The sequence below is a fragment of the Lipotes vexillifer genome, unplaced genomic scaffold (assembly GCF_000442215.2).
Source record: "Lipotes vexillifer unplaced genomic scaffold, Lipotes_vexillifer_v1.1 scaffold681, whole genome shotgun sequence".
Lineage (NCBI taxonomy): Eukaryota > Metazoa > Chordata > Mammalia > Artiodactyla > Lipotidae > Lipotes > Lipotes vexillifer.
Window position 1 is genome coordinate 541,883 of NW_006791462.1, and position 15,878 is coordinate 557,760.

The following is a 15,878-nucleotide window of genomic DNA, read 5'->3' on the forward strand; positions in this document are numbered from 1 at the left end:
TGGGAGAGGCCACAACAGTGAGAGGCCCACATACCGCAAAAAAAAAAAAAAAAGTTTAGAGGAAAATCTCAAGGCAGCACAAAATTTCAAAGCTAGACTAAACCCTAAAGATCATCTGGTCCCAAATCCTCATTGTGCAGACGGGAGCCTAAGACCCAGAGAGATTAACTGATTCACCTAGGATCACAAACCTTAAATGCTCTTTCAACAACATCAGGCAGGTTCACTCCATTCATACTCTTTAGTTTTGTCTACACACAGATCCAAAAAATTACTTACAAGGTCAATTAAAAAGCTCATAGAGGTAATTTGACTTGTGTTTATTAAACAAATTAGGAATAACACTGTGTATAGTAGAAGGGTCCATAAAACTATTTTTTTTACCCTGGTTATGACCAGCTGTGGTATTTGGTTCTTTTAATAAAACCTGACCTCACCATAAGAATCAGAAATGAATGCATGAAGGAAATACGAGAGTCAAGTTCTAACTCAGACTTTGCATTTTATTCTATGTCCTGGACCTCAATGCAACTGAGAAAACTGAGCCTCAGTTTCCTCCTTAAACAGGAACAACAATTTCCTATCTTACTCAGGGGCTATGAGAATTATTACAGCTTGACACCCTCTGTCATCTTTCTCATCTGAAGAGTGATGGGATTCTCCTCAATGTTGTGAAGTCCTAAGCCTAGGCCACTATCTGCTCTTGCTACTGACTGATCACCCATCACTCCAGAGATCACACACTCTTACAGCACTTGGTTTCACCTTAAGGTCTTTGGAAAGTGTAATAGGAAGAGCAAAGGACATACAGGAGGTCAGAAGAAAGTGTTTTATGCTCAGAGCTGCCACTGCCTTTCATATGACCTTCAACAGGTCACTTCTTCCATTCGTATAGTAAAGGGATGGGACCCCAATCTAAGGTTCTCTGTGGATCTGAGGATCCCTTTGAGCCCTTTCAGCTTGGACAAATGACTCTAGAATTCTATATTCAGGCAACACCAGGCAGGCTGAAAGTGTAGATGGCATACAACCTTTTGTGTCCATATCAAGTTTTCAAATCAGCTACAAAGTTCATCTCAGCATGGGGGCTTCTAGTGCCTTTGGCCACTCCACAACCCACACAGGGGGTTGCTGAGATGACTTAAGGGGAGGAAGGTGGCAGATCCCCTTGTCCAGAGGCAATTAATTAACTTTGGATTTATTGTTATCCCTACCCCAAAGTCTGTATTCCCCTGATTAGAAGGGTGGGAAATCCAGTAATGACACTGTTTCTGCAATGGAGGTTGATAATTACAAAATGGAATTTCTCAGTTATGTGGGAGGGGACATTGACCCTATTCATATTTATAAGTCTGGTATTTTTGAATCTCATTGTGTCTATTTCACAGGTAAGGGAGACATGTACTTTCCCATTTTTCTTACATCAGCTACCCAATACACACTCTGTAGAGAATATGGAATCCCTTTTATTCTAATCTCGACACAGGTTTAAAAGCTGCTTTCAACAAATATCCCAACTAGAGGCTCTCTGCTCACTTCCCTGAGCAAACTAGCCAGGCCATGTGACCCACAAGGGTAGAGGCACTTCAAAATCAGCTTTTTGAGGACTGGAAAAGAATGTGGGAACCAGATTATTAAGAGTCCCAAAGGCAGTGAACAGGTTCCAGGTCTGGGTAAGATGGAGTAAGCACATTCCAACCTGCCTTTTCTACTAAATGCAGCTATAAAACCTGAACAGAAAGCATGAAACAGCTATTTGAAGAAAAAGTAAAAAGTAACAGGCAGTTGGAGAAGAAGACCACAATCAAAAGTACCACTGACCAGTGCTGGGTTTCCCATTTTTCCACTAGTACCCTCTGACCTAAACCCAAAATCCAGAATTGGGCACCAGGTCAGGACAGAGAGAATTCCAAGAAGCCCTCTAATTCGGGTTCGAGGCATGGGAAATGAGTCTCCTAACACCTGGACAGAACGGAAGAAATTCCCTTTTCCTATTCTGTTTTTTTTTTCTTCTTTCTCTCTTCCCTTTTCTTTTCTGTGTTCTCTCATGGCCAAGCCCCCAGGCAATTCCATAAAGAAGGCAGCAGTGGCAGCAACAGTGGGGGCTCAAAGGCAGCTAAACACAGAGGGAAGTTCAGGGAAGCAGTGGTCCCCAGAGAGTGGGGAAAACCCCACTGTTTTCTTTTTCTCTCTGTCCTCCCATCACCTGGCCCCAGATGTGAGCACAACTACGGGAAGTGCACAGAAGACTGGAGTAACAAAGGCCAATTTTCTGGCCAGAGGACCAAGAGGAAAGTCTCAAAGAACCAGAAAGTACCAGGGATACAGCAGAGAAAGAGGAGCTTGGCAAAATGGCCTGGCCCCAAAACCTGTTGTTTATAAATTTCTGGGCTCACCACTAAGGTGTGTATATTGGATCTGACCCAAAAGTACATAGCAAAGATTCTGAAAACTGAACACCAGGATAGACCACTGCCCAAGTCCCATACTGGCCACTGGGCAGGATAGATATAAACAGCATTGCAAAGGCTTTGAAAAATGGATCTAACACTGAAAGCAAAATCCACAGAAATCTGGTCAGAACTTGCAGCCCAAACCCAACTGAGTAGATTGCCTGCTAAAACAAAGACATCAACTTTCTCCATGGATTTAAACAAGACCCAGAGGCTCATAATATTCAAAATGTGCAAGATAGAATCCAAAAGTACTCAGCATACGAAGAATTAGGAAAATCTCAACTTGCATGAGAAAAGACAAATTTTGAAATGAATGGAACTATAGAGCATCTTGGAAAAAATAGAAAATGTAAAGAAAAAATAGAAATTATAGAACTGAAAAATACAAAAGTAAATAAGTTTTTAAAACTCACTAGATGGACTCAATAGTACAGTATGGTGCAGAACAAATGTCTAAAGAAATAATAGCTAAAAACTTCCAAAATTTAGCAAAAGATATAAACCTACAGAATTTAGCAAAAGATATAAACCTACAGATTCAAGAAGCTCAACAAATCATAAACAAGATAAATCCAAAGAAATCTATGCCCAGGCACACCATAATCAAACTGCTGAGAACTGCTCATAGTAAATCTTAAAATTGAGTAGTATGATTTATCCAACTTTGTTCTTTATTTTGAAAATTGTTTGGTTACAACGTTTCCTTTGCTTTCTATATAATTTTAGAATCAGCTTGTATATATATATACAAAAATACTGCTGGGTTTGGGTAGAATTGAGAAATTAACTATGTTTAGTCTTCTAATACATGAGAATGGTCAATCTCTCCATTTATTTAGGTCTTATTTGAGTTCTTTAATCAGCAGTTTGTAGACTGTAACATATAGACCCTATACATGTTTTATTAGATTTATATAAAATTATTTCATTTTGGAGCTATTAGAAATGGTATTATATTTTTAAAATTTTGGTTTCTAATTATTCAATGCTGATATACACAAATACAATTGATTTTTGTGTGTCAACATTGTATCCTGTGACTTTACTAAAGTCTGTTACTAGTCTAGAAGGTTTATTGTCAATTTGTCAATGTTTTTCTACATAGAAAATCATGTTTGCAAATAGGAAAATTTTTATTGCCTCCTTTTTAATCTGAATGCCTTCTACATCTTTTTCTTTTCTTACTGTACTAGCTAAAACTTCCAGTATAGTATAGTGATGAATAGGAGTGGTGAGAGTAGAAATCCATGCTTTGTTCTCACTCTTAGGAGGAAAGCATTTTATCTTTTACCATTAAGTATGATGTTAGCTGTAGGGTTTTTGTAGATACCTTTTATCAAATTGAGGAAGTTCCCTGTATTCCTAATCGGCTGAGAGTTTTTATCATGAATGGATGCTGGATTTTGTTAAGAAAAAAAGAAGATCAATTGATAAGCTTATGTGGATTCTCTTCTTTAGATTGTAGATATGGTAGATTACATTGATTGATTTTTGAATATTGAACCAGTCCTGCATTCCTGGAATAACCCCACTTGGTCATGCTGTATTACTCTTTTTGTATTGCTAAATTTAATTTGCTAATATTTTGTTGAGGATTTTTACATCTATGTTCATGGGGAATACTAATCAGTAGTTTTCTTATAATATCTATATCTGGTTTGGATATCAGGATAATATTGGCCTCATAAAATATGTTGGGAGGTATTTCCTCTTCTATTTTCTGGAGGAGATTGTGTAGAGATTGGTGTCATTTCTTTGTTAAATGGTTGGTAGAAACCTCCAGTGAAACTATCCAGGTCTTGAGTTTTCTTTTTCAAAAGGCTTTTAATTACAGATTCAATTTATTTAATATCTATAGATCTATTTGAGTTATCTGTTTCTTCTTGGGTTAATTTGGTGATTTGTGATTTTTGAGAAATTGGTCCATATCATCTAAATTGTTGAATTTAGAATAACATAGTTATTTATATTATGCACCTTCTGTCCTTTTATTGTCTATGTGGTCTGTAGTGAAATCCCCTCTTTCATTCCTAATGTTAAGTCATTTGTGTTTCTCTCCTTTTCTTTATCAGTCATGCTAGAGGTTAATCAATTTTATGAATCTTAAAAGAAACAGCTTTGGGTTTTATTGATTTTTCTCTGTTGACTTTCTGTTTTCAATTTTATCAGTTTGTGCACCCTATTCTTTCCTCTGCTTTCTTTGGGTTTAATTTGCTCTTCTTTTTCAAGTTTCTTAAGGTAGAAGCTTAGATTACTGATTTGAGATATTTTCTCTTTTCTATTTTAAGCATTTAGTGCTCTAAATTTCCAGATACATGCCATAAATTTTAATACGTTGTATTTTCATTTTCATTCAGTTGAAAATATTTTCTAAATTCCCATGATGTTTCTGCTTTGACCTATGGATTATTTAGGAATATGTTACTTAACTTCTGAGTGATTGTGGATTTTCCTGCTGTCTTTCTGTTATTGATCTCTAGTTTAATTTCACTATAGTCAGATAGTATACTTTGTGTAATTTAAATTAATTTTCCAAGATGTGTTTTTATGACCCTGCATATGGCTTATCTTTGTGAATGTTGATCTCAAAGTGCTTTTCAGTTTATGGATTCAAGAGTCTTGCAGAGACTGCAAAGTTGTAGCTCTACTAAGATAGGGTCAGGAGAGGGGAAATTTGAGAATTTGCACAAAATGCAAGCAAGGAGAGTACCTCTGCTTTAACACAAAAGTAAGGTCATTGGAGCCATTCTGTGCAAACTTATCAGACACACCTCAAAAATCCCTTTAGGAGACAACTGAGACATTTCATATGAACCCTATACAACCTGTGTTACCACATTTAAGCACTGTTGTACTCTCTTTTTTCATATAGATGGTTGCATATATATGGTTTCATAGGGTCTTGTGGAACTTTTAGTCAAAAGACCTAATCACCAAGGTCCAATGAAAATTGATTCCAAAGAGGTAGTAAAAGAAAATCTGACAATTTATGCCAACCTCACATAAACCTGGTTTACCTTTTGCCCATGTTGGTAAACAAAAAGACATGTTTAATTCTGTCTCCTGTGTGTGTGTCTCTACCTTTAGAATGAAACAGTTATACCTTCTATCCAAAGCTCTCTAGGGAGACAGTAGAGCATAGTGACTAAAAGCGAAGACTCACATATAAGACCTAAGTTCAAATTCTGGCTCTAACCCTTACTGACTGAGTGAAATAGAGCAAGTTCCTTGGCCATGCCAAGTCTCCACTTCTCCTTCTATAAAATGGGATAACAGCAGTACCTATATCATACAATTTTTGTGAGGAGTAAATAGGATTAAACATAAAGGTCCTGTCAGCTACATGCAAAAGAATGAAACTGGACCACTTTCTTACATCATATACAAAAATAAACTCAAAATGGATTAAAGGCTTAAATATAAGACCCAAAACCACAAAACTCCTAGAAGAAAACCTAGGTAGTATGCTCTTTGACATCGGATTTAGCAACGTTTTTTAAGATCTGTCTCCTCAGATAAGGGCTACAAATGCAAAATAAACAAGTGGGACTATATCAAACTAAAAAGCTTTTGCACAGTGAAGGAAACCATCAACAGAACTAAAAGGCAACCTACTGAATGAGAGAATATATTTGCAAATGATATATCCAATAAAGGGTTGATAGCCAAAATATATAACGAATGCATACAACTCAATGTCAGAAAAACAAACAATCCAACTTAAAAATGGACAGAGGATCTGAATAGACATTTTTCCACAGGATACATACAGATGACCAACCAGCACGTAGAAATATGCTCAACATCACTAATCATCAGGGAATTGCAAATCAAAACCACAGAAAGATATCACCTCACACCTGTCAGAATGGCTGTCATCAAAAAGACAAGAAACAACAAGAGTTGGCGAGGATGCAGAGAAAAAGAGAACACTCATGCACTGTTGGTGGGAATGTAAATTGGTCCAGCCACTATAAAAAACAATATGGAGATTCCTCAAAAAATTAAGAATATAACTACCATATGATTCAGCTATTCCACTTCTGGGTATTTATCCAAAGAATGTGAAAAACTAATTTGAAAAAAAAATATATGCAACCCCTATGTTCATTGCACAGCATTATTTACAATAGTCAAGATATGGAAACAACCTAAGTGTCCATCAATAAATGAATAGATAAAGAAGATATGGTATGTGTGTGTATATATATATATATGTATGTGTGTATATATATATACACACACACATACACACACAATGGAATATTAGTCATAAAAAAGAATGAAATCTTGCCATTTGCAACAACATGGATGGACCTATACAATACTATACCAAATGAAATAAGCCAGACAGAGAAATACAAATACCAAATTATTTCACTTATATGTGGAATCTAAAAAACACAACAAACGGAAAACAGAAACAGACTCATAGATATAGAGAGTAAACTGGTAGTCACCAGAAGGGAAGGGGTTGGGGGTTGGGTGAAATAGGTGAAGGGGATCAAGAGGTACAAACTTCCAGTTATAAAATAAGTAAGTCATAAGGATGTAATGTACAGCATAGGAAATATAGTCAATAATATTGCAATAACTTTGTATGGTGACAGATGGTTACTAGAGTATTGTGGTAATCAATTTGTAATGTATATAAATGTCAAACCACTATATTGTACACCTGAAAAGTAATATAACATTGTATGTCAACTATACTTCAATTAAAAAAATTAAAAATAAATAAATAAATAAACATAAAGGTCCTGGAACAGTGCCTGACACATAGTAAGTGCTCAGTAAATGTTGGTGATGATGATATTTATGATCTTATCCATACCATATAAGACCTGAAGCTGTAACAAGGGCTCCCAGACTTTGGTATGTGGATTCATACAAGTCTAAAACATGCCTCAAGGGTTCAAAGGTCAGGAACAGGACTGGAAAGAGAAGTGAAAGATGAAGGTCAGGAACCAAAAGAATAGAAACCTGAGAGATTGCTGAGGTGTCTACAGCTCATAATGCATGGGGATCTCAGAGCAATTTCAAAGTTTAATGTCAAGGCATACAATACTAATACATACATCATTGTCTGGGAGATAAAAGGGAAGACCACCATTAATTCTCTTTTTGTAAGAAAACTCATGGTTGGGCATGAGGAAGAACATCTTGACTGTGGAGACAAAATGTGACTAAACTATCAAAATAGTCTTGAAGAAGAGATGAGATAACTACTTATTCAAGTAGATTAAATATTTACCTGCCTGAATGCAGGGGCTGTGTCAGAGGACATCTTTAGGTCCTACCACCTTTATGACTCCATAAGTTTTTACTGAGGTACAATTGACATATATCATTATATTAGTTTCAGGTGTACAACATAATGATTCAATATTTTATATATTGCAAAATGATGACCACAATATGTCTAGTTAACAGCCATCACCATACATAGTTTCAAAATAATTAGTTTTCTTGTGATGAGGACTTTTACAATCTACTCTCTTAGTAACTTCCAAAATGCAATACAGTATGATTAACTTTGGTCACCATGCTGTGCATTACATCCCCAAGACTTAATTATTTTATAACAGGAAGTTTGTAATGACTACATTTTTAATGCCCATACTAATGTTTCTTCCTAATCCACATAGAATATGTCTACAATGAAGAAAATCTGTTAAAGAAGGAAAGAAAAAGTAAAGAAGTTGACTCCAGGGACTTCCCTGGTGGTCCAGTGGCTAAGACTCTGCACTCCCAATGCAGAAAGCCTGGGTTTGATCCCTGGTCAGCGAACTAGATCTCACACGCCACAACTAAGAGTTTGCACGCCGCAACAAAAAGATCTTGCATGCCGCAACCAAAGATCCCCCATGCCACAACGAAGACCTGACACAGCCAAATAAATTAATAAACAAATATTTAAAAAAAAAGAAGTTGACTCCAAAGGGGAGGAGAAACACACACAAAAATACATGAGGTTGTTTGGATCTTTTACTTCAAGTCACATGGATGTTATACAAACGGAGCTTATGAACACATTTTGGTCTGAAAAGGACACAACTTACAAAAGACTGGAAAGCGTGAAGAGATATAATCTCAGTAGCAGGAGGAAGATATTATTTTGACAAAAGAACTAGTAAAAGGATCGGGAGTTGGGGGGACTTCCTTGGTGGTGCAGTGGTTAAGAATTCACCTGCCAATGCAGGGGACATGGGTTCAATCCCTGGTCCAGGAAGATCCCACGTACCACGCAGCAACTAAGCCCGTGTGCCACACTACTGAGCCTGCGCTCTAGAGCCCGTGTGCCAAAACTGCTGAAGCCCATGAGCCACAACTACTGAGCCCGTATGCCACAACTACTGAAGCCCGCATGCCTAGAGCCCATGCTCCTCAACAAGAGAAGCCACTGCAATGAGAAGCCTGCACACCACAACAAAGAGTAGCCCCTGCTTGCCACAAGAGAAAGCCCATGCGCAGCAACGAAGACCCAACACAGCCAAAAAAATTAATTTTTTAAAAAAAGCACTAAAAACTACATAAAAAACAAACAAACACAAAAAATAAATTGCAGTGGCTTCTCTTGTTATGGAGCACGGGCTCTAGGAGCACGGGCTTCAGTAGCTGTGGCATGCAGGCTCAGTAGTTGTGGTTCGTGGGCTTCAGCAGTTGTGGCACACGGGCTCTAGAGCGCAGGCTCAGTAGTTTTGGCGCACAGGCTTAGTTGCTCTGCGGCATGTGGGATCTTCCCAGACCAGGGATCGAACCCATGCCCCCTGCATTAGCAGGTGGAGTTTTTTTTTTTTACATCTTTATTAGAGTGTAATTGCTTTACAATGTTGTGTTAGTTGCTGCTGTATAACAAAGTGAATCAGCTGTATGTATACGTATATCCCCATATCTCCTCCCTCTTGCGTCTCCCTCCCACCCTCCCTACCCCACCCCTGTAGGTGGTCACAAAGCACGGAGCTGATCTCCCTGTGCCATGCGGCTGCTTTCCACTAGCTATCTATTTTACATTTGGTAGTGTATATATGTCCATGCCACTCTCTCACTTCGTCCCATCTTACCCTTCTCCCTCCCCGTGTCCTCAAGTCCATTCTCTATGTCTGCATCTTTATTCCTGTCCTGCCCCTAGGTTCTTCAGAACCTTTTTATTTTTAGATTCCATATATATATATGTGTTAGCATACGGTATTTGTTTTTCTCTTCCTGACTTACTTCACTCTGTATGACAGTCTCTAGATCCATCCACCTCACTACAAATAACTCAATTTCATTTCTTTTTATGGCTGAGTAATATTCCATTGCATATATATAGCAGGTGGATTCTTAACCACTGCACCAGGGAAGTCCCAGTTTTTATGTATTATTTGTGTGAAAAGAATTATAAACCTATTACAGTACAGTACTATATAGCTGATTGTGTTAGTTGGGTACCTAGGCTAACTTTGTTGGACTTACGAACAGATTGAACTTACAAATGCGCTCTCAGAACAGAACTCATTCGTATGTAGGGGACTTACTGTAAAATTCAAAACTGATGACTTACCTACGATTTATCGCTCTTACTTATGGTCATACTGAGCCTAATCAACTGACCACCCAGCAAGGTTTATACTAAGCATACACCAAGTGCTCAGCTCTGGATCTAATGAGTTCTAGGAGCTGGAAGACTTCAGGTGAGAAACTAAAGGCCCCTGGATCACTCTATGGTTTTTGAAGGTGGGCTTTTATCATTTATGTCAGTGACTGGTTATCTAAGTGAAACAGAGTCCCAAGGTAATAAGGCCAATTCTTGTAATGAGCAGTTAGAGCTTTGCCTTGCCCCTAGGTGGCTGTGCTTAAAATGGACACCAGTGGTCCAACATTCTCAAGGAAGAAAGGCAATAGTGTGGTGATTATTCAAAGTGTGATCCCAGGCTCACCTACATCAGAATCACCTGGAGATGAATATTAAGCCTACAGATTTCTGGGTTCCACCCCAGATCTGTTAAATCAGAATCTATAGGTTGGAGTCCAGGAACCTATATGTTATGAAGCTCCCCCAGGTGACTTTGATGCTTACCAACATTTGGGAATCACTAGCTTTTTGCAAACTCATCCCCACAACTAGATCTCAAGTAATCCATCAAAAAAGTATTTTGCTGCCCAGATAACAGACCTGACCCTCTCAGTAAGTCTTCTGTTTTCTTTCTCTAAAATAGAAGTAATAATAGTACCTACCTTATGTAACTATATTACCTCATCTCCAACCACACCCCCCGCCCCACCTGACAGTTTGTACTCAAGACAAACAAAACCAATTGGAGTTTCCTCATACACTATGCTACTTTTTATCTCCACTCCATTGCTTATACTCTTTCCTTGGCCTGGAAAGTCACAGGATGCAGCTTCTTGACTTAGAAAGCTCATGCTTGATATTCAAGGCTTAAATCATTGGCTTCTTCTCACAGATTCTTTCATTAGACGCCTAGATGTAAGTTAGGAGCCTCTCCTCTTTGTTCTCTCAGCGCCCTGAACTCTACCCGTTTATGTGTTTGTTTATCTGTCTGTCTTCTCCCATTTGAGAGCAACCTCTTTGAAGTCATGGACAGTGGGATTTTGTGGTTGTTTCTCTAGTTGTTGGTGGTAATTTTAAAACATCCAGAAAAGTACAAAAATAATACAACAATCATCTATGTTTCTAACATCCACAAGTAACCGTTATTGACATTTTGGCACTTTTGCTTCCAATATTTTTCTATCCATTTCCTTTAAAAAATAATTTATGAGAATATGGTCCACTGTTTCAGAATAAAATATTATAGGTAAAGCCAAATGTCCACTTGACCTCCACTTCCAGAGCTCTATTCCCTCCCTGCCTTTCCAAAGGCAACCAAATATTAACATGAGTTTGATATGTATCCTTCCAGTCTTTTTTATACATTTAGAGACATACCTGTATCCATATAAAATATACAGTATTGGCTTGAACATCGTATTCCAAATGTCATGTGGCTGTGTGCATCATTCTGTCATTTCCTTCTTTCATTCCAAAATGGTTTTGAAATATATCCATGTTGATGCATATATCTGGTTAATTCGTTTTAATTGCTGTATAATAATCCACTATTTAGATGTACCCCCATTTTATTTAACCATTCCCCTGTTGATGAACAGTTACGTTGTTTCCAAGACTTTGCTAGTACAAAAAGTCAAAACAAATATGCTTTATTACATATCTCTTGGTGTATGTGTGTAAGTGTTACTTTAATAAAGAGACCTAGGAGTAGAACTGCTGGATTGTAGGGTATGGGAATTTGTAGCTGTACCAATGTTGATGCCCATCAGCATTGTTCAAGAGTTGTCATTTCCCTATATCTTTACCAACACTTGCTGCTGTCAGCCTTTTAAATTTTGCAAATACTATCAGAGAAAAAGGATATCTCACTGCTGTTTTTGACCATTTTATTCATCTCTATAGAGCTGGTACCCAGCTACCAGCAAGTAGTTGGCACATGTTAATCGCTTGGTAAACATTTCTGATTATGCCACCTATAGGTCCTGGCTCTGCCTTGCTGATCATTTCGAACACATCTAGGTGTCTCCTTTCAGCAAGAACCAGGGAGGGATCCCAGTTTCCTCACCTCTAGGCAAACCTGTGAGGAAAAGGTAAAGGGAAAACTGCAGGTGGCATAATTTCATTTAGAGATTTATCATTCCCTAAGATGGCATTCAGTGAATGATTCTTGACTTCTGGATCAATAATCTTTTACAATCAATCAGGTTAGGGTCTAGCTCCTTGCACCTGAGAGCTAAGGGCACATCTCAAAAGATGACAGAAGTGGGAAACGAAGTATCTGTTCCCCAGTGGCTCTGTTGCACCAGTAGAGTAAGACAGGAATAGAAGGAATGGTTTAGCTTTCTAGTGGTCTCCCTGGAGGTACTTGTTATAAATATTATGTGTTCATGAAAATACGTTTCCTTTTCTTCCTGGGCATACATCTAGACCATATTTACTATATCCCCTATAGTTAGCTGTATTCATATGATTGATTTTTGTCCAATGGATATGAACCAAAGTGATATATAATATCTCCTCAAGGTAGTGGAGCAGAGATGTAAGTCAGTTGGCACCTAGAATACAGTGTGATCCATACTCTCACAGATGAAAGGCAGGGCAGGGTGCTGTGGGAGCCGTGGGATGCCAGCTTGCCAAATCAGAGTGTTTCAGAAGAGACTCATTGAACACCCACCGTGTGCCAGGTCCTGTGTGGGATGCTGGAGTTACAGAGGTGCCTGCAACACTCACTCATGTTCTAGGAACTCTAGGAGCTCGTGAGGGACTCAAGGGAGACCTATCCACCCAATAACACCAAGGAAAAAGGTTGAACATAAAGTGTGCTGTGGAAGCACAAAGGAAGGTGCCACTCACTCAATGTTTCCTAGCCTGTCTTTCCCAACGCAATTCCACTTACTCCACAACTACTATGGCAGAACAATGGTTTCACGGGGTAACACCCTGATGTGCCCAGGATGAGGACTCCCTCTTCCCAGGACTTCCTGGAGGTAGAGCCATTCAGTCCCAGAAGGAAAGCACAGTGATTTCTGAGCTCCTGTTCATTTCAGTGCTGGGTTTAGACATTTCCCTTGGGATGCCATTCCCCAAGGAATCAGATTCACACTATTAGGCCCCAGTGCTTTTCCCCTTTTCCTCCAAAACTTGGTTGTTTGTTCTTCATTTAGGAAACTAAGTTTACAGTTAGGGACCTGAAATAATTAGTTCTGCTTATTATATCTTACAACCCCAAAATAGAGAAAACAAGCTCAAAAGGCCTTACTGTTTGCATGAATGATACAGAATACCGGTTGCACCAGTCTCTGGGGACTCAATGATGCCCTCCATGGGACATAATCAGAAGACTCATGAATTTAGAACCAGACAGCCAGAGCCAGAAAGCTTGGAGGAATCTTAGAGGTCTGGAATCTATGTCAACTCCTTAATTTTACAGATTGCTCATCTGAGGAAGAGGAAGAGGAAGCTACCCAGGGCCTAATGGGTAGTTAATGAGAGCACTGAAACTGCAATCCAGGCTTCTCAACCACTTTTGAGAACTAAGATTCAGGTCAATGTAGGAACAAGAGAGATCCTAAGAGAGTTAAAGCTCTCCTAAGAGAAAGAAAATTGAGGGTGCTAAGACCCAGGTGGCCCACCCCACATGGAAATCCTCCCTCCAGTACTAACCCTGGAAAATAAATGGGTTGGATTTCATTAAAGGAACTTCCAGATTTCCTTACATTCCTCCCTCATCCCACACCCCCAACATAAACAAATACCAATACCTACCTCCAGCTTGGAGGAAAAACAAGACAACTGTGTTGGATTGCTCTCTTTGGGAACAACCCTATTCATTTATACTGAAGCACAATATGTAAAGAATGAGAGAGGCCCTGATGTTAAAAGAAACATCCCTTCCTTTAGGGGTATTCCTCCACCACCACCAATAGACCATACATCAGCTAATGTACACTGATGCACTGAGGCTGTTACAGAATATAAATTTACAAGTGCAATTCCCAAGACTCTCTCTCACTTCAGCGGGGCTGTGTCACGTGATGGGATGGATGGGGAAATGTTGATTCATCCTGTACAGCAGCGGAGGAGAAGTAGAAGGCACCCTGTGGGCCACAGACAGCACTTGACATGGGCAAACAAAGAAGTACAGGAATGACGCCTGGCCTGATCCTCCTCCCGTGGGTCCCAGCCACCCTTTGGAGGTTGCCAGAAAACGGAGAGAAGGAAGTAGAAGAGAATCTCAGACCCGAAAAATAAAAGCTCAGGACCATCACATTCCCAATATGTTTTCCCCCTCCCTTTCCAGTTCCTGAAATAAGAAGTGTCTGGGCCTAGGTACCTAAAAATATCTTTTGAAGATGGGGAACAATTGCCACATCAAAATGATCAAAATGATGAAGCCCATCAAGAAATCTGAACGTACAACAGTTCCACATCAAGATGATGGCCATGCAAGGAATCCAGCCCATACCGACTTGAAACAAGGAGCTGTCATGCCCCAGGGGCCCCTAGATCAGGCATCCACATATTTTTACTCCCTGACAAGCAGGGTCTATGCCCCTACTCAGCCTGGAAGCAGTTACAGAAGATGGACTTTCACCCCTCTGCCTCCCTTAAGAATACGGGAGTAAAATCTCTGAGGGGGGAATGAAACAGGAGGGAAGGGGGCAGGGCACAACCTTTAAAAGAATGACAGCCGTAGGACACGACAAAAACTGGTTAGAACCAACTAGGTCCAAGATGGCAGAAGATTTGACTTCCAGTAGACCTTGAGCCTCATTATATGCTCGTTGTAATACATTAGCATATGCTAAATGACACACCCACAGGTGCCATGACAGTTCAGAGGCTAACCATAAAAGGCCAAAAAGTGGGCAGTGGTCCAATTCCTGGAAATTCCCACCACTTCCCTGAAATAGTTGGAATAATCCTCCCACTCATTAGCGTATGGAATTACCCAGCCCATAAAAACTTACCACGCCACATTTCTGGGCCTCTCGCCTTCTGAGAGGGCCCACACTCTGTCTGTGGAGTGTGTTTCTGTCTAAATAAGTCCACTTCTTACTTATCAAAAAAAAAGAAAGAAAGAAAGAAAAAAAGAAATCTGAACAGAGAGATACTGTAAAACATGGCTTTGAATCCAACAGTCATTACTAGTCAAACTCTTTCAAAGAAAAAAAAAATGAAAGAAAGAAACCTGCAAGCATTCCAGTTGAGTATTGCTCTTTATCTCGAGACTTACACATTCAAACAGAAGGGAATTACATGTCTCTGATTGATAGCCTTGTCTTAGTTCCACATTCAGCCAGTACCAAACAAGGGAAAGGATGAGATGGTAGGGAGCAATGACAGAATAATTTATCTCCACAAAATAATGGTCTTAGAGGACCCTCCAAGATCCAATTTACACAGATGTTTTTTCCTTCAAAGTCACATCACACTTGGGATTCTTTTTCACCTGCATGAGAGAAAATGGTTTTGAAAGTGTTGAGCTTAATTGATTTGCAGCTGCACTAACTCAGACCCCAGAGGCACCAATTATATATCCCATCATACCCAGGGCCCATGGGAAGCAGACTTTCCCCCTGAGATTTGTAGATGGGTTTCACAGTCAAGTATTATGATTAACCCAAAGTTCCTCCTTCAAGAGGGACAGGGGAACACCACAGTTCTCTCATCGTTTATGCAGGCTTAGGGAAACTGACTCTATTAGAAATGTGATACAGCAGCCTATGATAGCCAGAGAGAGTGGAACTCTGGAAAAATCAAATGAATTGATAAAATGCTTTGTTTGCCTAGTTTATTTCTGCCACTTTGCTAATGAAGCAAAAGATGGGAGGTGACATTTTCTCTTCTATAGGCAGAGTTAA

General features: G+C 39.2%; 1 protein-coding gene across 1 annotated transcript in view; it reads left to right on the forward strand.

Moving 5' to 3' along the window:
• LOC103090690 (cancer/testis antigen 47A-like) overlaps positions 1-14,164 on the forward strand; it is a 35,696-nt gene extending 21,532 nt beyond the window's left edge. Inside the window, 1 exon segment of the mRNA XM_007464438.1 lies at positions 14,032-14,164. Within this exon segment, the coding sequence (XP_007464500.1) occupies positions 14,032-14,164 (133 nt within the window).
• The last annotated feature ends 1,714 nt before the right edge of the window (positions 14,165-15,878 follow it).